Source organism: Neolamprologus brichardi, chromosome 22 (genome assembly GCF_056152115.1).
Source record: "Neolamprologus brichardi isolate AB-2024 chromosome 22, ASM5615211v1, whole genome shotgun sequence".
In the NCBI taxonomy this organism is placed as follows: Eukaryota; Metazoa; Chordata; class Actinopteri; order Cichliformes; family Cichlidae; genus Neolamprologus; species Neolamprologus brichardi.
This window is the reverse complement of record NC_142124.1, coordinates 1241793-1265000: the sequence shown is the minus strand read 5'-3', so window position 1 is coordinate 1265000 and position 23208 is coordinate 1241793. Positions and strand designations below refer to the sequence as shown.

The following is a 23208-nucleotide window of genomic DNA, read 5'->3' as shown; positions in this document are numbered from 1 at the left end:
AGGTCTCGTGTTTCCAAACATGTTTCCTCACCACACTGAGCCTGGTCCTGTGCAGATTTGTACTCAGATATTAAAAAGCAACTCTCACCGAGCCAAAACTCTCCATTCACGTCCCCGAATCCTTCCACGTATTCGTTCCAGCGTCTGAAGAAATTCTCGGAGCCGTCCTTCCTCCGCTGGAAGACCTGCACACAGGAAACCAAACACCTGAGACCTCAGTGCAGGCGGCGCTGACACGAGGCTGCCTTTGAAAGCGAGCCGGTCTCCATCAAGTCCCGTAAAAAGTTTCCTTCTTTCAAGTTTTACTGTTATTTATTTTTCCTTCCGTCTTTAAAGATCCTTTTAACGTGCTTCATAAATACTGCTGGACTATATTGGAAGTGTTTTATTAGTAATTAAATTAGGCAAACACACGTAAAGTAAAGATGACTCTGTGGTGTGAGTTTATACCGTCCAGCCACCACCGTCTGTCTCCATGTCGCAGGAAACGGTCACTGGCGTCCCGTGTCTGCCTTGAGGGAAAATCTCTGCCTCGCCTGAAGTCACGATGCCGTTCAGCAGCTCCTGAGAGCAGTCAGTGGGGAACGGGTACCGCAGGGTTCCTGAGGAGAGACGGAGGGTGAGGGTGGGAGGAAATCTCGAACAATAACAGCACTGACGAAGGCTCGAAGAAGTACCGGTGGTGAACTCTGTGGAGATGGCGGACGTGTACTGTCCTCCTCCTTCAGCCCGGAGCTGCAGCGTATACGTGGATCCAGGGTGGAGTCTAGTCAGGTTGTACTGCGTTAACGAGCCGTCCACAATGACCTCCTGCCGCCGGTACAAACGGAAATCAGGCCTCACGAATGTCTGAGATATGCACGCTATTATAAACATGTCAGGTCAAAATAAATAGGAACGTCGCATCCACGTTTTCCTTTGACGGTTGGAGAAAAACAACCATCGAATTCAACATCTGCTGATATTCACGAATAAATAAATAATAAAATGAGTCTGAGGTTCTCTTTAAGGTGGTCGCCATGTACACATCTGGACCTCTTTAAGTTTAAACTCTACAAGGAAGCTCTGTGTTCACACATCTGGGAGTTCCCCAGGTGTTCAGCTGCTACGTCCCTACGAAAAACATCATCGCTCTAGTCCATGCCTTTTTCAAGCTGATCTGCCTCCGCTCTGTTCATGTCTCATTCTCCTGTTCCTCCTCATGTCCATCTCCACCCTGCCCAGCACCACTCAGAGCTCCAACCAAGCCACGATCTTGCCTTCACCACCACCAGCGTCTAGACTCCAGGGTCCTGCTCTAATCCCTATCACTGCTGCGATTCCTTCTAATGATTGATCCTCATACGACTCACTGCACACTGAAGATTCAACAGTTCTTTGGCCATCAACACAATCGTCACTCCACACCTGCCCTGAAGTCTCAGCATGAATCACACATGTACAAGTGTAAGCAGTGTGAACGTCCACAGAGTGACCTAAAAGAAGCAGCTGTGCAGGAAACAGTCCAGATGTGCACACGGTGATGACAAGAGGACTCAGCAAATTTCACAAATATGTTATTCGATTTTCTTTGATTCAAAGAGGCGATGCTAACAAGCCGGACGATTGTGTTATCAGAAGTTAAAACAAAGAAAAATCATAGGAGGAGGCATAAAGAGAACATCAGCCTCGCTTCCTGTCGTGACTCGAGTCACTGAATAATCAGGAAATCATTTTTAAAACTTGCTCACCTTCATTTCTTCGTCTTTAGCCTGATAGCTCAGTCTGTAGTTACCAATGGGCTTTGATGGAGGTTTCCATGACAACGTGGCAGTGCGTGGAGTCACGTTGCTTGCCTGGAGGTCTTGCGGGCCTTCCCCAACTTTCCCCGAGCCTGGAGAGGAACACTGATGAGGTTCGTGTTTGTTAAGGTCACAAACCAAACTACAGACAAAGGTGGTGCTGACCGCCAGTGGTGGTGAAGCTGGTGGTGGCCGGCGAGCTCTCCCGGCTGCCCAGCTGGCTGGTTACAGTGACGGTGTAGGTGGTGGATCCCTCCAGACCGCTGAGCTGCTGCTCGGCTGCGTTTCCGGACACCGTGACCTTCACCTCTGAACCTACACAAGCAAACCGCCTCATTCACAACGATGATCAGACTGGACGCTTTAGTCAAACACGTAGGAGTAGCAAAGAGGAGCCGTGGGTGAATTTAAGACACGCAAGAGAAACTGACGTGATGCAGACATGATGTGTTTGCATTAACAGTGAGACGAGACAGCCTGCTCACCTGTGCCCGCGCCGTACACAATGGAATATTTATCAATGGCTGCCAGCGCTGGACGCCACAATAACAAGGCGGTGGAGTCGGTGACGTTTACGGCACGCAGGTGTGTCGGCGGGTCGGGGACTGAGTGACACATAAAGGTAATAATAGTTACGAAAAGAATCATGACCTCCCAAAACAACCTCCCATCATGACCTCCCATCTTGACCTTTCTTCCATCTTGACCTCCCATTATGACCTCCCATCTTGACCTTTCTTCCATCTTGACCTCCCATTACGACCTCCCATTATGACCTCCAATCATGACCTTTCTTCCATCATGACCTCCCATTACGACCTCCCATCATGACCTCCCATTACGACCTCCCATTACGACCTCCCATCTTGACATTTCTTCCATCATGACCTCCCATCATGACCTTTCTTCCATTACGACCTCCCATCTTGACCTCCCATTACGACCTCCCATCACGACCTCCCATCTTGACCTCCCATCATGACCTCCCATTACGACCTTTCTTCCATTACGACCTCCCATCATGACCTCCCATCTTGACCTCCCATCATGACCTCCCATCTTGACCTCCCATTACGACCTCCCATCATGACCTCCCATCTTGACCTCCCATTACAACCTCCCATCATGACCTCCCATCATGACCTCCCATCATGACCTCCCATCTTGACCTTTCCTCCATCTTGACCTCCCATTACGACCTCCCATCATGACCTCCCATCATGACCTCCCATTACGACCTCCCATCATGACCTCCCATCATGACCTTTCTTCCATCATGACCTCCCATTACGACCTCCCATTACGACCTCCCATCATGACCTCCCATCATGACCTCCCATTACGACCTCCCATCTTGACATTTCTTCCATCATGACCTCCCATCTTGACCTTTCTTCCATCTTGACCTTTCTTCCATCATGACCTCCCATTACGACCTCCCATCATGACCTTTCTTCCATTACGACCTCCCATCTTGACCTCCCATTACGACCTCCCATCACGACCTCCCATCTTGACCTCCCATCATGACCTTTCTTCCATTACGACCTCCCATCATGACCTTTCTTCCATTACGACCTCCCATCATGACCTCCCATCTTGACCTCCCATCTTGACCTCCCATTACGACCTCCCATCTTGACCTCCCATCATGACCTCCCATCTTGACCTCCCATCTTGACCTCCCATTACGACCTCCCATCATGACCTCCCATCATGACCTCCCATCTTGACCTCCCATTACGACCTCCCATCTTGACCTCCCATCATGACCTCCCATCTTGACCTCCCATCTTGACCTCCCATTACGACCTCCCATCATGACCTCCCATCATGACCTCCCATCTTGACCTCCCATCATGACCTCCCATTACGACCTCCCATCTTGACCTCCCATTACGACCTCCCATCACGACCTCCCATCTTGACCTCCCATCTTGACCTCCCATCACGACCTCCCATCATGACCTCCCGTCACGACCTCCCATCATGACCTCCCATCTTGACCTCCCATCTTGACCTCCCATTACGACCTCCCATCACGACCTCCCATCATGACCTCCCATCTTGACCTCCCATCATGACCTCCCATTACGACCTCCCATCTTGACCTCCCATTACGACCTCCCATCTTGACCTCCCATTACGACCTCCCATCTTGACCTCCCATCATGACCTCCCATCTTGACCTCCCATCTTGACCTCCCATTACGACCTCCCATCATGACCTCCCATCTTGACCTCCCATCTTGACCTCCCATTACGACCTCCCATCACGACCTCCCATCATGACCTCCCATCATGACCTCCCATCATGACCTCCCGTCACGACCTCCCATCTTGACCTCCCATCACGACCTCCCATCATGACCTCCCATCTTGACCTCCCATCATGACCTCTCATCATGACCTCCCATCTTGACCTCCCATCATGACCTCCCGTCACGACCTCCCATCATGACCTCCTGCTCCACAATTATAACAGCAACATTTCAGCTATATCGGTTCAACTTGAAGTTTAGTGCAGTAAACATCACGACCACGGTGAAGAAAGTAAAATGCCAGTTAACCAACTAACAATTAAAATAAATCTGTATTGTAATACTGAAGTTTTTCCTCTATATTCATGATTTAAAAGCCTAAAAGTAAAAGCGAAATGAATATTTCTATAATTCTCCTGAAGTTTCTCTCTCAGTTTTCCACTCCAGAGGACACACGCCCCAGTCTGATAATCACCAAATACATGTAGACTGATCACCAGTGAAATATGCAAAGATGAGAAAAAAGCAGTCCAGTTTCCCCGTGAGACTCTGTTTAGGATGGGAATCATCTGAACTGCCTTCTCTGCTCTTTTGAAATAACACAGACGACTGGAACAAATCCAGCATGAGTCTCCTCAGACGAAGCCTAAAAACTGTGCAGATCATTTCCAGGTCAGCACCTGCTGCAAACACTACCAACCAACAGTTCTCATATAGAAGGAAAAACATGTAAAATTAATTGTTTTTAGTTCTTCAGTGTAAAAAAAAAAGCACAAAAAATGGGAAACATGAAACTGTTTAAAGAAACCATGTGTGGATTCAATTATGAATTTTTGCAACAGTGTGTCATTTCAGGCTGAGATAAACAAACAGCGCGTGACTTACGCGTCATGACAAAGTCTTTCACTGGATCGCTCTCGTCCAGTCCGAGGGTGGAGATGATGGTGACCTCGTAAGAAGAACCAGGTGAGAGCTTGGATAAACCCACGGTGGAGTCCTTTGAGTCCAGAGACACCGACACCGGCTCGCCTGCATGCAGAAACACAGGATTAGTTATTTATTCATGTAATGCTAATCGACATGAGTTTGCACCGACGTTTTCAAACTCGTTTGCATATAATAAAAAGTCATATATTATTCAATATTTTTTATTTTCCATAAAGTCTTGCACCAAATCATCAGTCGCCTCAAGGTAGGGCTGCCACAAACGATTATTTTGATAGTCGACTAATCAGATCATCATCCATTGGACATAAAACGTACAGCTTATTGCACCAGCAGCATCTGCTCCTATATAACTATCATTAGCTTACAGCTTTAAGTGTTTAAGGTATGTGCTAACTAAAAATAAAGACAAGATGATAGTTTATTAAATTTTAATGAAATTTGCAGATTGTTTCGGTGAAGTTTAATAAACTCCTTGCTATCTAAAATATAACAGGACACCGGAGTAAATTCTCAAGCATCTCACACTTCTGATAATCAGCTGTCTGATTGACGTTTATTCAGCTGTGTAAAAACTATAACTTTAATCTCAGCCAAACCGATTTACTCAGGAACAAATGAAATACTTAAAAAAAGCAAAACAATAACATTTTTAAGTTATCTAAGTGACTTATATATCATGTTTAACCTGAGTAGCGAAAAACGGCGGTGGGTTTGAAAACGATTAGCCGGGAGCCTAGCCCCCGGCTAGCTATCGAGCTAGTGGCTAACAGACGTCTCCGAAAACGTCGGAGCGCTTTTGAAAATATGTGGTGTCTTGATAAACTGAGCAGATATTTGAGGTTTACACAGCTACATTCTCGCCTGAAAATATGTTAAAAGTTTATTTTGTGACCCAGAAAGAATAATAAGAGTAATATTAAAACTAACTAGCTGCCGCCATTGTTGGAAACTGAGCTGGGCTGCGCTATGAATTCTGGGACACAGCTTCTTCTTCTTCTTCGGGGTTTAACGGCAGCTGGCATCCTTGTACATGCAGTGCTGCCATCTTCTGTTTCAGTCCGTTATTACACTCTTAAATCCTACTACTTATTCCTGCGTCTTTTGTGATCTTACAAAGCTTCAAACGACGCGTCGACTATTAAATCAGTCGTCGACGATTTTGATTGTTATACCTTGTGTTGGGTGGGGGGGGTTGTGTTTCTGTCTTGTTTTTATGGACATAAAGTCTGCCAATAAAGATTGAATTGAATTGAATTGAATTGAATTGAATTTGATAGTCGACATAATCGTGACTAGTCGACTAGTCGTGGCAGGCCTACCTCAAGGTGCTTTATATTGTACAGCAAGGATCTAACAATCATACAGAGAAAACAATGTTATTGAACTGAACCAAACCTCTGATGGAACAGACGTCTTTACTCATCAGCTGTGACCTCGCTCCCTGATCTAGAAACTGGACATGACCTTTGCTTACGTAAATATTCACTAGCCAATAAGAAATGAAGCACGATAGGAATCCAGGCTCTCACCATCCTCTGCATGGGTATATGTGACTTTGAAACCGCTGACGTTTCTCTTTGGTTTGGTCCACGACACTGTCACAGAGTTTTCCGTCACCTTACTGAAGACTATGTTAGAGGGAGGCTCAGGTCCTAGAGAGAGAGGGGGGGTAAACGAAAGGCAGGAAGGGAAGTGGAGGGAAAAAAATCAATAAAAGACAAAAACAAGCAGCAGAAATACAGAAATTCCACAAAGAGAAAGAAAAAAATAATAACTGGGTTTGTGAAAAACACTGAAGTAGAGTGAAAAGAGTCAGGAGTGAAAACAGTGTGCACAGTATTATTTATTCATCCACACATTTGCTATTAGTGCTCCAATAGTTTTCTGTGTATATATGTACAATGCAAACATATATACAGTATACAAATCATATACAGACATATAAAGTAACAATTAAATGCAGATGGCTCCTGGGCAAAGGAGGCAGTGACGACATTTTAATACAGTAGTAGTGCTCGGTCTCACCTGAAAATAAAAGGCATGGCAGAAATAAAGGACGTTAAAACAAAGGAAGATAAAGAGACCACTTGACAAGATTATTCAGAGTGAATGAACACAAACACATTAAGATATTAATTTAACTGTTTAGAGCTGGAAGTGAGAACCAGGAAATGATCGGGAGAAGTTAAAATCAGGACTCGGTATCACTCAATAATTTATATTTGTTTTATTTTTTGCACGACTTAAACTGTATATTACAAAAGAGAATTAGACTATTCTTTGTAATAAAATCGATATTGTACTGTATAATACTGACAGTATGCATCAGTACTGTACAGCGCTGATTTAACTGCAAAATGTTCACATTTACAGATTTACTAACTGATTTACTTTTTCGTTTTTAAATGCGAAAAGTTAAAACAGACCGAAAGTAGAGAGACCAGCCGTGGTCTTGCCCTGGTTTGGGAGAGAGGTGAAGAGGTGTCAGTGATGGCTGTTAGCTTACCCTGAGTGAGAAAAAACCAGAGTAGCAGTGAATGAATAGAGTTATGTTGTTACTGATGTCTTTGATGTCAACTTAGTTGATCAACTAGTTTGTATCAACAGTGGAGTTCCCCTAGGCTCAATCCTGGGTCCTCTTCTGTTAATCATGCACAACAGAGTTGGAATGCTGTTTGGTTTCTTGTACATAAAATCTTCCCTAAATGTTTGTACAAAGAAAAAACAAAGATTCTCCCTTTTTTGTTTTTTGTAAAGAATTGGTAAATTTTCTGCATGTGGCAGTCTGATAAGTTCTGCAGGTTGTTTGTTAACCAAGTTAGGCCAGTACAAGCTAAGAAGACTATCTAGCAAACAGCTTTGTAAACCCACATCTGAGGGTTGACATCAAATAACTGGATGTGTCTTTTATGGTGGAGAGGGTGTTGATCTTTATAATGCCATGAATATGAGTATTTGTCATATTCACGAGAGCTGAAGAATGACTGCACAAATATAATGTGAACAGAAAACACAAGTTCATGAGTTTTTTTCAAAATCAGTATGTGTTAATAAGAAAGTGAGTTATACTGAACCACTGTTTGAATGACAAACACAAAGTGATGAATGTGGAACTGTAAATCACAAGCTTACAGTCTTCAAGAGCGCCACAGCATCCGAGCTCTTGAAACCACAATGGAGGAAGCATTTAGCGGGTAAGCACACATTTCTAGTCACATTTAAGACGAGTGATTATTAGTTATTAGCATTTGCATGAACAGTCTTCTGATCCAAGAATGACGCGGGTACAAGATCAAAAAGAAAGAATCGAGCCGTCTGAACGAGACTTGACAACACTGACAGTAATTTTGAAGCATAGCACAGTAGAAATTCATCTTTTCTACTGTTGCAATGGCTTGTACCTGTACTGATGACAAGCTTGTGCAGTCTGGACAGAACGCCAGGGCCCTTTCCCAGTAAGGTCAAGGTGTACTCAGGCTGTGGGGGCAGATCCTCAAACCGGAAGGACCGAGCTGAACCAGGAAGGACTTTTTTGAAGGTTTTTTCATTTTCTGTTTGTTTTACTATTGTTTTGCTTTGGATTCTTGGGGCATGAGTTACAAGGCTTTCAGGCACTCTGTTCTCATCTTCACTACCTACATTTTGGGAAATGGTGTCCCTGTTAGGCGTGAGATTCTTCTTCTCTTCTTCCCTGCCTCCCTCTTTGCCAGAATCTTGGTGGTCATGCTCTTTTTCTTCTGGCTCTGTGTCCTCCTCTTTTCTGTCTTCTTTTCTCGTCACAACAAAGTTTTTGTACTTGCCTTCAGGTGAGTCCCATATCAATGTGAATCCATCAGTGGTCTGGTTTATGACTTCCACAAAGTCCAAAGGTTCCCTTAAGACTCCAGTCGAAGAAAGATCTGACGTAGGATTTGTCTGCTTAGTTTTACTTTCAAATGTTTGTGGGTTCTCACTCTTTTGGCTACCCCCGGTGTAGTGTCTAATGTGGGTGTGATGCTGTGCTGGAACAGTTTTTGCTGATGGTTGTCTTATTGGAAATGTGACTGAGCTGGAGGGTCTTGAACTTGGGAGATGTTGTTTTGTTGGTCTGCCTTGAATTCCAGTCCCATTGCTTTTGCCAGGATTTCCGCTGCCATTTATATCTTGCAGCTTTGAATCAGTACTGATAATATCTTCTTCTCTCCCCACAGCTCTGTCTCCAGTTCCTGGATTCTCAGTCTGTGATCGGACATTGGTTTGACCATCTATCTGGTCAGCTGCAGTATCTTGATCTCCTTCTCTAACTGGAATTTGATGCGTAGGGTGTTGGACATTCTGGCGAGTTAATATGCTTCCCAGTTGGCCAGTTTGATTTCCAGTGCTGCCTGCATTTACCTCTTTGTTTGGGAAATACTTGCGAGGAGGATAGTTATACGGACGTTGAGGTATTCTTTGGGTTCCGTTTTTTAAACGTCTATCATATAGTTGGCGAGAGAAATAGCCCAGTTTGGTATTTGGGCGATGGGAGGAAGACATTCCTCTTCCTCTGAGTGTCCGATTAAACTCAGTGGCTGAACTTGTGGAGGAGATTCTTGTCCCAAGTCCACCATCATCTCTCACAGGCCCTTTGGGAAGAGATGGGCCTGACGTAGCTGTTAACTCATTGGGAACCACCTGCTCTTTGCGTGGCTCTGTTTCACGGTTCAAAGGTCCAATACGACGAGTTTGATTCTGAAAAGGTCCCCCTTTTAGAAAATGGCAATTCTTGAATGGAGGACAGCGATTTGCTATCCTTTGTCTTTCTATCTGCACATTTTTTTGGTTTTGCTCAACTCCAGATAAGTCAGGTGTAGCTGTCCCATTTTTTAACCCAGTTGTATCCTTCACTGGTACACTTGCCTTAACAGAGGATGATTCCTCAGAAGCAGATATAGATGGTAAAGACAACAGTTCGCTCGTCGGCCGATGTTTGTTCTCTGCTGTCATTTCAGGACTAAGGTTTATACGATGGGAGGGGACACGGAATCTAGAAATTATATGGGTTTTGTTCTGAAAAGGTCCAAACTTTGTGTATGGACGGCGTCTGATTCCATATTTAGGAGTGTTCATTCGAGGTACCCCACCTTCTGGTGGTGGTTTTCTGTCTTTGGGTGGTGCAGGCGCAGAGATACTTCTGCTGCTTTCACTTAGCTCATTGCTTGAATGTGAATCAAATTGATCAGATCTGGAAGGGGATGATGATGTTGTTGGAGGTGGTGACAGTAAAGATGAAGGTGACGATGGAATTAAATACATCTGCGAGGACGATGATCCTGCTGTTGATCCATCGGAGCCAGGTGAAGGTGGGGATGGTGAGGATAAAGGTGATGGTGGTGCAGCTGGAGAGTGTGATGTCCTTGAGGCTAACGAATGCGATGATGATTGTGACTCTGAGGATGTTGAAGAGGACGAGAGCGATGGCAGTGGCTTCAGTCCTCTTAAAATCTGTTTCCCAATTATGTCTGCATTGACTGAGAGGTTTGATGATTTTGACAGGTGAACAGAAAATGTTGAGATATTCATACTATCAAAAGTGTCCTTCAAAAGTTTATGTAAAGGATCTGGTTTATAATCAAGGTCTGGCTCTGCAGAAGGCGGTGAACCCAGGTCTGGACTTTTCTCTACCATGCCAGCATGCTCAGCCCCCCTACACCCATCGCCTCTATCTTTTAAGGGGAGTCTCAAATGTGTCACTTTGATTTTATTTATACATTTCTTCTCTTGGCTTTGAACGGTCCCACTTGGTTCTGGAGAAACGAGACCAGTGTCATTTCCATGGCCTGCAATGCCAACATGCGGTGGCCCTTTTAAGTCAACAGCAGCCACTGATTCCTCTGAGCTACTTTGGATCTTTGTTTCTGAATCTGTTCCAGGCAGCGTAGCTTTATTTTTATCAACTCTGTCAGAGCTGGATGCCTCTATACTTGGGTCTGACACAGGCTGTCTGATGATGGGGACACCTGGTTTAAGGTTTTTCTTCTCCAAGACTTTTTTAAAAGGTCTCCTTCTGGGCACAACTCTTGTTGCATTGAAATGCAGTTGCTTCTTTGGCAATATGGACTTTCCGATCGGTTTGGGGCTGGTGCCATTTATTGAAAACATTTTATTGACCAGAGGTTTAGTTCTGGCAATTATTATAGGAGTTGAGGAGTCTTTGTCCTGGACATTAGAGTTAGCCTTGCTCACATCTTCTGTCTTCTCACGCTGGTCAAATATTTGTCCCTCAGCTGATGGGTTCAAGTCTTGGTGTGTGCTGCTAACATCTTGGTTAGGTGCTAGGGAGGCCTGGGTAGTCAAAGTGGACTCTTTGGAAATATATGGAGGGGAAGCTGCCGTGGGAAATATCTTTCCTAAGGATGTAAAGGGAGTGAGTATTTGGATTAAGTGTTAAGATCATCATAATATGCCCTTAATACTGAAGAAGTCACACCTAACAAAGAAAGAAAAGCAGGGTTGTTAGTCATTATTGTTCCTTTAAGGAAACCTGATTTACAACAGTTTGCCAGCCCGAGCAAACCATAACTCAGGTCAGCAGCATCCATGTTCAACCTGCAAGGAGAATATCATAATGTCATTATTGTTTTCCTCGGACAAACCTGTTTGTGTCACTGTTGAGAAAGAAATATAACGACTGAGGTTAGAGGCAGATAAAAGTATGTTTTCTTCTTGAGGGTCGGGGGAGGACATCGACTAACGTGTTTTATATGACGTAATTCATTGACTGATGAGGTGTCGGGACACAAAGGCTCACTTAGCCGAACAAAAGCTGTTATGGCCCGAGCATAGCCTGGAAAAGACATGTTTGAACAACTCCGACCTGGATTTCTTCGTTTTATTTCTCTCTCTTATCAGATTTCTAACTTTTTACTCAGCTGTGAGTCATTTTAGACTAACTTTGGGGTGATAACCAGCCAGAGGCTCTTATTAAAGCCAGACGTAACAAAGGTTAGTGAAGTCCTGCTGTGAAGCCTCAAGGTGAGGATTTTATCTTGGGTTTTTGTGAACATACAGCACAAACGGTGAACACTCGTATGGATGCACAGAGTCAAACGTGGTCATGCATGTTCTGCTTTAGCTTGTTTTTGACTGTAAAGTTGCAAACATCAAACATCATACTGCACTTTATTAAATTAATCAATCAGGCCAAAGCATCATTTTCTGAGACTTTAACCTGACTTATTTTTCTTAAACTATCAGAGAATCCTCCGTTTGTCCTTTAGAAAGCTGTAAGGTAGCTCTGCATTTACTGTTCAGACCAGAAACCTGATATATACACTTCATAGTTCTAACTATGTAACCTTCAGTGCAGTAAAAGCTGAGTTCCTCTAACATCCATGTGAACTGGACCTCTCGACTGCTGTTGGAGACTCGTGGAGCATTTTTAATGCAATTATCTGATAAATATGTTTGGCTTATTGTGAAACTGTACTAAACATTGGAATTGCTATTAAATGTAGTAGTCGACCAGCCAAGAATTTAATTCCTTTTACGTTATTTTTTAGCTCCTTAGCACTAATTAGCAAGTATCTGACAGTTTATGGATGCAGCTTACAAACAAAGCTAGCAAGCATTAGCTAAATATGATTTAAATAAGGACACTTCTGACATCTAAAGGTGAGGCTATCTCCATTATCTACATACAGTCAATTGCGTGAGCTAAGAAAAATGATTTCCAGGACGTTAACCTGAGTGGAAGCAAGCTGTGATTGGCTCTACTCACCAGGGACGACCTGGGTGGTCTCTGGAGCGCTCCTGCTCGTGTCCTTCTCTGCCACGAGCAGGATGTCATACAAACGCCCGGACTCCAGCTGCTGGATCTGTGCGGAGTTCTGGTCAGCTGGGATGGTCATTTCTTGACTCCTCCCCGCTCCATCATTTGGCGCTATGGTGAGACGGTACCTGTCAATCTCCCCCACCGTCGGCTCCCATTGGACTACCACAGACGTGGACGACATCTTGACAACTCTGAGGTTGGTGGGACCAGAAATGACTGAAGGTGAAGAAAACAGAGAAGAAAGTCCAGCACACTCCAGGTGAATGTTTTCTTCCAGGTAACATGAAGCCGTCTACCTTTTCCTGTTTACCCCCCTGACTTGGATCGACACATTTCCACTCGGTTTTTGCCTTTTCTAAACTCCTGCCGACTGAATCGTCCGCTTCATCGCCAGCCACCGGGCAGCTTCTCTGCAGCTGCCACAGATTACATCTCTCACAGGAAGGGCAGAGAGAGTGAAATGTTTAAATTCCCGCTGCCAGTTTGGTGATTTGAGCTGCTCTCAAGTGCCAGTATGCTAGTCAGAGGCTCCTTTCTCTAACTTCAGGCTCTTTCATAAAGCAGGACCAGGGTACAGTTGCAGTTTTCTTTCTGGTTCAGGTATCAGAGTTGAAGAACATGCCTTTTGTCAGGACCTCTGCACACAGTGTGTATTTGGGGAATACTTGATGTTCTCAGAATTGTTACAACACAAAACTTGACGTGATAAAACGTAGCTACACCCATCACACCTCCTAAACACCATCACAGTATAACTCCTGTAAACCAGCCAAAGAACTATTAAGGAGGATAATTCAGTGCAGAGTGACTACAAAGTATACAAGTTATTCAAATTCAGTGTAGTCTGTATGACTTTCCTCATTTTTAATGGTTATCTAAGTGTTAAAATCATTTCCATGTGCGGAGGGTGGAAGTGATTGTGGCTTCGATTTAATAAGAAGAGAAAAGCAGAGGAGTTTCTGACAAAGAAGTGAACAAAACCTCACGTGTCATGAATTCAGCGGTGCTCTCGCCTCCTCTCCTGCCATCGATCTCTCCCACGATGCCGACTCTGTAATCCTGACCGGCCGCCAGGCCCGTCTGGGTGTAGGTGGTCAGGCTGCCTTCCACCTGCGCAGTTATCTGCTGGTCGCTCTCCTTCTGTCGGGTCAGGACAGACAGAGTCAGACTTCCACAGACACGCTGTCAGATGCTTTAGGTGTTCATCTGTCAGTAACTAATTACTGATTACTTCCCCAAAAAAGTAATCCCGTTACTTTACTGATTACTTATTTTCAAAAGTAATTAATTACTTAGTTAATTAGTTACTTTTTAAAAACATGATTTACAACCTGAATAGGTGATAAAGTGATAGATCTTTCAGCCCAATTCTACTTTTTCTGCATAATCATCATACAAAATGTAATCAAATGGAAAAGTCTCTTTTTAAAACTTGTTTTATTAGTTTTAATCTTTTAACTTTATGCATCAAGCAAAAATTTAATTATCTGCAACATTCTCTGACTGGAAGAAATTAGTTTAACATTTAAACCTATTTTCTGCACATTCCAGCACATAAAATAAAATATTTTGTGTGTTTACACTCAGTCTTTCAAATAGATGCAAGTAAAACACAGCAGAAAATAAATAAAGTCAAAGACTAGCGGTCCTGTTGCTCTATTTTCACCTGTAAAGCAGGAGTGGGGTAGGCGGAGGTTTACCCTGGTGCAGGTGTGCAGCGGTCAGTGGAAGAATCCGCGAGTTTCTCTGTGAGTTTCCCATTACGTCGTAGCTACTCGGTGCTTGTTTGGAAGTTTAGGGGTTTTTTTCGCTGTAAAAAGAAGTTTTCTTCCCACGCACAACGGACACTAATGTTTTTGTCACTTTTTATGGAATCAAACTCAAAGTAAGGTCAGTACTTCCACGCTTTAAACGCTGCACGCTCATACTCTCTCTGCACTCGATATATGATCCATTGTTGATCTGCACACAGCTGTTGTCACGAACGTCGCACTCGCTTACGTCACTGTCATGAGACATTCTCGCAAAAAAAATTACGGTTTTAGTAACGCAGTAACGCAGCGTTCCTACGGGAAAGTAACGGTAATCTAATTACCGTTTTTGCAATAGTAATCCCTTACTTTACTCGTTACTTGAAAAAAGTAATCGGATTACAGTGCCCATCTCTGTCTGTCACTGCGCACAGAGGTCTGCTGCACATGGAAGGCGGGGATGTACCCGAAAAGACCCAAATAATGCAAGTGGAAATAATCTTCTTTTGAAAATAGTGGCCTGACTGAAGCAAGGCAGGTGGACAGCCGTACGGCATCTGGCCCACGTAACAGTTGGCACGGCTGTAACTGAATCCAAAGTGGCTTAAGCTATTGGAGTGATGATGATGATGATGGTGGGAGAGAGCCTGAGTGGAAACCCCACTCTGTCTGTGGGGCTTCCACAATCAAGCTTTACTGAAGCAAATGAGAAACAATCAGGAAGCAAATCAGTGACGTCGCCGCACGTCTGGAAACTGCTGTTTGTGGTTTGTGCAGCATGTCAGGCTCATTCAGGGGAAACTAACCCTGGGGTTGACCTCTAACCCTAAACTAGTGGGAAGGACACAACGTAAAGTCTCTGATGTACGAAAAACACAGAAGGAAACACATCGCTTCACTTTGATCAGCGGCGTCCGTCACCTGTGGACATATCTGCCCCTCCCACTCGTGTGCAACCTTATCATAGTAGGAAAATGAGGTTTATGATTTGGAGTTACAGGAAACGAAGAAATTCAAAGAGCAGATTCATGAATATTTCCTCTCTGAGGGTCGTTTCTCTGATTTAACGTGTGTGAGTGGAGCTGCTTTACTTCTTCCACTGAATTTATGTCAGTTCTTCAGGTTTGTTGTTGTTTGTTTTGTTTGTATTGTTTTCATGTATTTGTAATGTTGTTGATGAACCCCTGTGACAGACCGGCCCCGCCTCTCGCCCTGTGCAGAGTCAGCGTGAGGCCTCGACTTCATTCATGACAGTCAGACCATAGATCATAACATTAACATCATGTTGTAACTGGGGGCAGATAAAGTTCCTGTTCCTGCTTCACCTTCTTGGCTGAAGCTCGTCTAACAAAGACACTTCAGTCTCAGCGGCTGCAGGATTTCAGACGACCCTTTGAAAACCTTTAGGTGACGTCAGCGCGGTGATAAGAAACGCATCAGTCCACAGCTCAGAGGGGAATACCCCAAATTAAGACGTCATTCCCATAATTTCCGTCTTTCATCTTTTCTAATTCCGGCTCTTCAGAGAGAATCGAGTCTCTTTGTGTGTCGGAGCCTCAAACTGCCCTCCAATTAAAGGCTGCTGGACGTTTAATGCCTGGATACTGTGTTGTAAAGTAAATGGACCACAGCTGGTTGCCATGCTGGTCTCTATGGTGACTTCCTGGCGACGGAGCTCCAGAGGTCATTCTGGATCTGCGTCCTCGATCCAAACACGACATCATTAAAACGGAGGCAACAAGTTCACGGTACGCCTAAAACCAGGCCGGGGCTGCGTAGCGTCGCCACGGTGACTAAACCAGCCGCACAGCGACTCTGCTTCTTTACGATTTTATGGTTTTCTCCGATATAAAAATACATCTTTGCGCTGTCCTCTTCTCCGCCTGGTGTGTCGACAAAGCCTGAACTTTGTTCCCATTTAAGTCCCAGAAGAAGAAAAACCTCAGCATCAGTCAGGAAGCAGAATCTCAGCAGGTCAAAGCGAGCTCGCCATGCGCGGCTTTTTTAAACTAACCGTCAGAAATATTTTCCTCATTTATTAAAACGTTATTCCAGGCAGGAAGTTCAGCCTGGCAGATCAGCTGATTCGAGTGTGAACAGCTTGTTTATGTTTTCTGCTAAAAACAATCCTAGTTTCTATTTTTCTAACATGTTTGATAAAGTAAAACTGTTCTCATGAAGTCACACACACACACACACACACACACACACACACACACAGCTGTGGATGGGGAGTTCCTGTGAAACTGAGCTGATTTATTCTGTTTCAGTTTCTATGATTCATCCACAGAAACCTAAAACACCAGAAGCTGCATTTTGGCTCTAGTTGAACTTCATGCAGATAAGCAGTCAGAGATCCCAGCTGGGCAGCGCTGCTGGTTGTACTGGTGACTGACTCATACTTCTCGGACGTGAGGTCACTTCTTGCCACTTGAACGGTCGTCTTGGACTCACAGACTGTTTTATCCACACAAACAACATAAAAGACAGTAAATATGAGTTTGCTTTATTTACTGAGTCTCATATCTAAACTGTAAAAAACACTGCTGCTAACGTTGAGCTTCACCTGCGACGAGTTAAGGGGGAAACTTGAAGCATTACACCCCGGCCTGGATTCGTGTCCATCTTCAGCACTGACACTGTTTGGTTAGCTCAGTGCAGATTTTCCTCGAGGCTGTTCAGGTTTGTTTTGCTGCCACAGAGGAAATCAATGACTGAAAATGAGTTTATGAAGCAAGGAGAAAATCCAGACGGAGTGATGTCTGTCTCACGCTCTGTCAGAGACGATGCTTCAGTCTGACTGTGGTGGCTACACCGCCTGATGGTGTGCAAGCAGAAACAACACCACGGATGAGTCCTTGGATCTGGAGCAGATCTGGATTAAGCTGCCAAGTTTTCGTGAGAACTTAGACAACTTAAATAACATCACATGTTCTTGGAAGGAGCCGCCGCCCGCAGTGTGCAGAGAAAGCGTTTCCTCGTTCTCACCCATATGGAAAAGAAATAGTAAAAACCTATATGACTTAACTCATGAAAGTGGCCACTTTCATGAGTATATCATATAAGGCTTACATGATTTACTCATGAAAGTGGCCACTTTCTCATTACTTTCATATATTGTTTTAGTAAATATCCAAAACATACAAGTTTCATTATATAATTTTTCAAGGGATCTTATATCTGTTTTCACTCTTGTATGCTTTTCATACAAGTTTCACACAAGACAGATTTAAACTTTATAAGATTTATATATATCTTTTCCATATGGGCAGGCACGCAGCGACCGACTAACTGCTGTCACGAAACAGTCTTCATCAACCTAAAGATCGAGTGTGCGGTTAACGCCAGCAGTGACAGTTTCATTCATGCACAGGTGAATCCATTAACACCAGTCTGTTCCTTTTGATTTCCCAGTTTGGAGGATTTGTTTTTATTAAAGCTGAATTTTTTGTTGTTGTTTTCGAGCGCTCATCTCCCAGCTGAACATCAGCTTTCCCACAGATGGACTCACATGATTCTCAGCTACTCTGTTATGATGCAGAATGACCGTGAGCTGCTCAGCCCCGAGGGCGGAAAGCAAACCCAGACCAGAACCTTCCCAACACCAGTTTCCAGGTCCTCCTTCGGCCCACCTGCTCTGCTTCAGCGAGGATCAAAGGTTGGCTCGTGCAGATACGCTGGACGTCATGTTGGCCGAGGCGCCTGAACATCACGGAGCGGTCTGCGGTGAGATCACATACTCTCACTGTCTCAGCTTTGAGGGGAAAACTAAACAACAGATCACAAATGAAACTTTCAAATCTGGTAAAATTCAGTGACTCTGAATGATCGGCGAGGCAGGATTCAGACGTGACCCTCGCGCCGCTCTTTGACCTGCACTTGCACCCGTATGACCGTTTAGTCACTTCTCTGTTTAGAGACGAGCTTGGGAACCACGCTTCCTTGCAAACATCACTCCAGACTTCATGCATCATCAAATCCTCCCACTCAGCAGCGTGCTTTCAGCTTTCATTTCTTCCTACTGCAGAAACGGTTCCAGAGGAAACAGCGCTGAGACGTCCACATCGCTGCTGCTGTTTCTGTGCGTTTAACTGGAAACAATAATGAAACCAGCAGCCGTCAGACTGACACTGATCTCTGTTTCCTGATGTTCTCGCTGCTGCTTGTTGTGACACGCCGTTATTTACGTGACGTTTATCTCGCGTTTATCCGTCTGGTGTCGTCTCTCTCGCTCTCTTCCCATCTCCCTCGCTCTCTGTGTCACAGCTGTAGGTCCACGGTGATGTCATCTCTCTGGCGGTTGCCATGTTTTTGACAGTGTTTACGTGTTTCCGCAGCAACAAGCATCCCACATCTGCATCTTTTTCTCTGGACCTTCATGAGTTCACTTCATCCACTCTGCCCACTCGGCTTGTCTACTTTTCGCTGCTTCTTTGACTTTAACGCTCCAAAGCTGACGGCCGTGACAGGAACAGGAAACCTCCAGAGTCGGAAAGCCGGAGCCAAATTCTCACTGTGCGACTGCCGCAGCGAGCCATCCAAACCTTTTCTTTGCCTTTCCAAAAACGACACATCTGATCATTTTCTGATCGGATTCCCAAACCAGCAAATGACTTAATGGGCCCGACCGTCACAAAACAGATTCTTGTAATTATTACATGTGGCTTTCAAGCAGTCAGATATCAGGAAACAGCCCTCTACGACTCCTGACATCAAGAAAACCAGCTAACCTTGACCTCTGACCCTTTGATGGTTTCTTTGTTGGTGAACATGTTTGTCACAGAGACTGTATATAAAAGATGGAAGTCTGTTTTTCAAAGCTGGAACGTAAATCAGCCTCCACCTCGCTGCTGTCACGTTGTTGTTTTGGAGCCATGTTTGGATGAGAGGCTGAAGTGCTAAGTTAGCAGCTAATGCTAGCTAGCTCGATGATCCCTGTTAGGCAGCACATGAGCACATTAACCTAACCCCCCCATCAAACTAGTGAAAGTGGTACTCTCCTGCTGTGCACAACATTTATTTCTTAATACTCAGGAAGCAGAAGAAAGCCTTAAACTGAGTCAAAGTGCTAATATGACCGAGCTTGTTAGCAGGCTGCATCAGCACAGAGGGAGATAGCATTATGAACATTATGCTAGCACAATGAGCCGCACAGTGAGCTCTATTATTTTTCAGGGGACTTCTTTAAAATGCTTTACCTTCTTCAACAGGACAGATAGAGTTAGGAGGTGCGGTGACTCGAATTAGCTCAAATGAAGCGTAGCAGGCAAAGAAGCATCCTTCGTTTATTGATTTAAAACAGGTGATTTTTAGGATTCTGGCCATTTTTTCAATCAGTTTCATTTCTTCTGAACGATGAATAAATGAAACCTGTAAATATTTGACAGAGAGAAGCTGCCTGGTGCCATCATCAGAGGACAGCTCTGACTCTGAGCCTAACATTTCACCAACACCATAAAATGATGCAAACTTTGGAGACCTGACGAGTGAAACGAGTGACATGTAACTGCACATATCAGCACCGATCTCTCATCCTTTCTACTCCACTCCTGTTTTCTCTTCCTTCCCCTTTTCCTCATCTGTTTGTCTCTCTTTGTTTTCCGTCTGTGTTTGGACTCCTTCAGGATAACGTCTCCCCTCTGTGGGTTCGTAAAGACGAACACATGTCGATCTGAAGTTCAGCTCCAGTTTTGTTCCCTCTTCAGCCAAGTCTCCATCATTTCCTCCGCCTATTAACCTTCATCCATCCATCCATCCATCCTTCCTTCCTTTTGTCTCTCTGGTGCTGTTAGTCGTTCCAAACAAAGTCATTACTAAGTCTTAATCCCTCGATGATGTCAGAGCGGGAAGAAAAATTACAGTATGAGGCGATCACTGTAACTGTGTGTGTGAGAAAACATGTCTGAGAGGAGGCCAGTGTGTGTGTGTGTGTGTGTGTGTGTGTGTGTTTAATGTAAAGCAGCGACTTCTTTTATCTCAGTGACAGTTTTGATTTTAAGTGATGTAGAAAGAACGAGTTTAAGCGTGTTGTGGTTTTGCCGAGGCCCCCCCCTCTCTCTCCTGCCGCTCCTAAACTCACAAATACCAACGCAATTAGTAATTTTCCCTTCTGTAAGGCCCTCTGCAGCCGATTGATCGCACATGTTTGTGCACAGACTGATGAACATGTGAAGCCCAGGTTACAAAGCATCTCAATACTTCTGTGATTAAAAGGACAATTTAGTGTTTTTACACCAGGAGACTGATCAGACCCATCATGCATCACGCAGCTAATGACCATACATGGAGGGCCTGGCTGCAGGGCATCAGACACCACCACACACTGAGATAGATGGAGGGAAGCTGTTTTCTATCATGTTTGGCACACAGAGTTTGAACTCCTGGTTTCCTGCAAACAGTTTCCATATAATCCCAGAAAAACTGGTAATTTCATCAAAATTATATGATGTTCTCCCGTTTCAGTGTTTGGTGCCAGATGGTGAAATGGAAACAGAAACGTTTACACTTATTAGATAATGATGTATGAGCCAGAATAAGTCACTATATTTGACATATGTGACTGAATTGTTACCTGTTACTTTCAGGTAATAATTCAGTTAAAAGCACATGACTGAAGCGTGCTGTAGTCCCGACTCAGTCCGTAAAAGGTTTCCAGGAAATTTGCATAGAAATAAACCTAAAAGGCTGCTGAATGACGTTAGTTTTTCACTAACATGATTATCCTCTGCAGTCCTGTGCAAAACTAACTGCACCATAACTCAACACTGCATCAGTCAGCAGCAGGAAATGAAGTGGTGACTTCCTGTGTGACTTCTTTGGTCTCTGACGTCGTCGCTGAGGAACTTGGGCCACTCCACTCATTCATGCACAGTCTCTCAGTCAGGTTGACGTCTGCGCTCTCACATCAGCTCGACTCTTTCCTCTTTCAGCTCTTCTGTCAGAGATCTGCTGCCGTGCTTGGATCATTGTCCTGTTGATGACCCTGTCGAGCTTTAGCTGTGGGACGGACGGCCTCAACAGTGAACAGAGCTCCGCCCAAATGATTGTCCTTCCTCCACCGTGCTGAGCGCTGGTATGAGGTGCTGCTCTGCATTGTGGACATCATTTTCCACTTTGGTCTCGTCTGTCCAAAGGACATTAATCCAATCATGAAAAGCTAAGCTGTGCTGCCAAATAAGCCACACCCACTCGGTGCTTTTCTCACTGTCCCACAGCAGGTCTGTGTGCATGACGTCCTCTCAGAAACAATCACATCCTTATTTCTGGCTCCAAATACACATTCATGGTTAAACTGTTCCTAAACTGCACTTTTACATATTTGCACGTCCTGTCCTGCAAACATCACTTTGAACAGTCTAACGCTGACATTTGCTTCAAACTGAAACACCTTGAACTCATTTGCACAAACTTGCACGCTTGGCTGTTACAAGCGAGCAAATGATGAACAGCTTCATCAGACAAAGCTACGCTACTGCGCCCCCTACAGGCGGTTACATCAGACGAGCGGGCCGAGGACGTTGTTGCTATGTTGCAGTTTATTTTTTGATATGATTGTGTTTGTGTTGCTAACACCGTCGCTAACGACACTCACTGTCAGCGCTTTAAGGTTCCTGTGAGGGAAGCAAATAAAAGTGCTCAAATGTGGTTTGAGGAGAATCAGCAGGAAATGCAGCACATGATTAAAGCAGGAGATGAGGTGTTAGTGTCTTCCACATGGGCTCCGACTGCCAAGCGCATCCGGCTGAGATGGAACGAGTTTGGCTTTAAACGAAAAGCCAAAATGAGCTGAACGGAGGGAAAGCAGACGAAATGAAAAAGGAAATCCATCAGCCGGCCGTCCTCCTGCAGCTGCTGCAAACATCAGCCCGACATTAACTGATGCATAATTACTATTATTCTTCTTCACAGGAGAGACAGATTCGGTGTTTCTATATTTAGTGAATGGTTTTTAAACTCTTTGTCAACAGAATGAAGCTTGGTGAAAATCCCTGCCCTGCCTGGAGGGTCGTGGTGGGCTGAGCAGCCACTCTGGGGCGAGTCCAGGTTTCTCCTCCATCTTTCTTTTCTACTGTCAAACTGTCCTGTCATAATTGAAGCCATCGTACCTCTGCAATGCCCGAGGTTTAAAGAGAAAGTGCAGATGTGTTATTGCTTTGATCTGAAAACACACATCTCTGTGCCGTGTCCCAGCTCAGACTAACTCAGTGACGCATTCACAACTGATTTTTGCTGTTTTAGGGAGAAAACCTCCAAAAGTGCTACGAGCAAGAACTTGGTGACGGTGGAAAGGAAGAACTCCAACAGAACCAGGATCAGGCAGTTTTTATTAAAACCACTCAAAGGCACCTCTAAGAAATATTACCATCTTACGAAGTTCAAACATGTAAAATTAGTTGCTTAGCAACAGAGATGGGCAGTAACGCGTTACTGTAATCCGATTACTTTTTCCAAGTAACGAGCAAAGTAAGGGATTACTATTGCAAAAACGGTAATTAGATTACTGTTACTTTCCCGTAGGAGCGCTGCGTTACTGCGTTACTAAAACCGTGATTTTTTGCGAGAATGTCTCATGACAGTGACGTAAGCGAGTGCGACGTTCGTGACAACAGCTGTGTGCAGATCAACAATGGATCATATATCGAGTGCAGAGAGAGTATGAGCGTGCAGCGTTTAAA

General features: G+C 44.4%; 1 protein-coding gene across 2 annotated transcripts in view; it reads right to left on the bottom strand.

The window, feature by feature from the left end:
* Positions 1-23208, bottom strand: part of tnxbb (tenascin XBb) — a 49802-nt gene that overhangs the window by 3075 nt on the left and 23519 nt on the right. For both annotated transcript variants that reach the window (XM_087835268.1, XM_087835269.1), the window contains 11 exons: positions 13769-13922; positions 12729-12998; positions 8392-11358; positions 6520-6642; positions 4928-5071; positions 2267-2386; positions 1947-2096; positions 1731-1873; positions 678-810; positions 451-602; positions 89-185 (listed from right to left, as the gene is read on the bottom strand). In XM_087835268.1, coding sequence (XP_087691394.1) covers positions 89-185; positions 451-602; positions 678-810; positions 1731-1873; positions 1947-2096; positions 2267-2386; positions 4928-5071; positions 6520-6642; positions 8392-11358; positions 12729-12998; positions 13769-13922 — 4453 coding nt within the window. The remainder of the gene's footprint in view (positions 1-88; positions 186-450; positions 603-677; positions 811-1730; positions 1874-1946; positions 2097-2266; positions 2387-4927; positions 5072-6519; positions 6643-8391; positions 11359-12728; positions 12999-13768; positions 13923-23208) is intronic.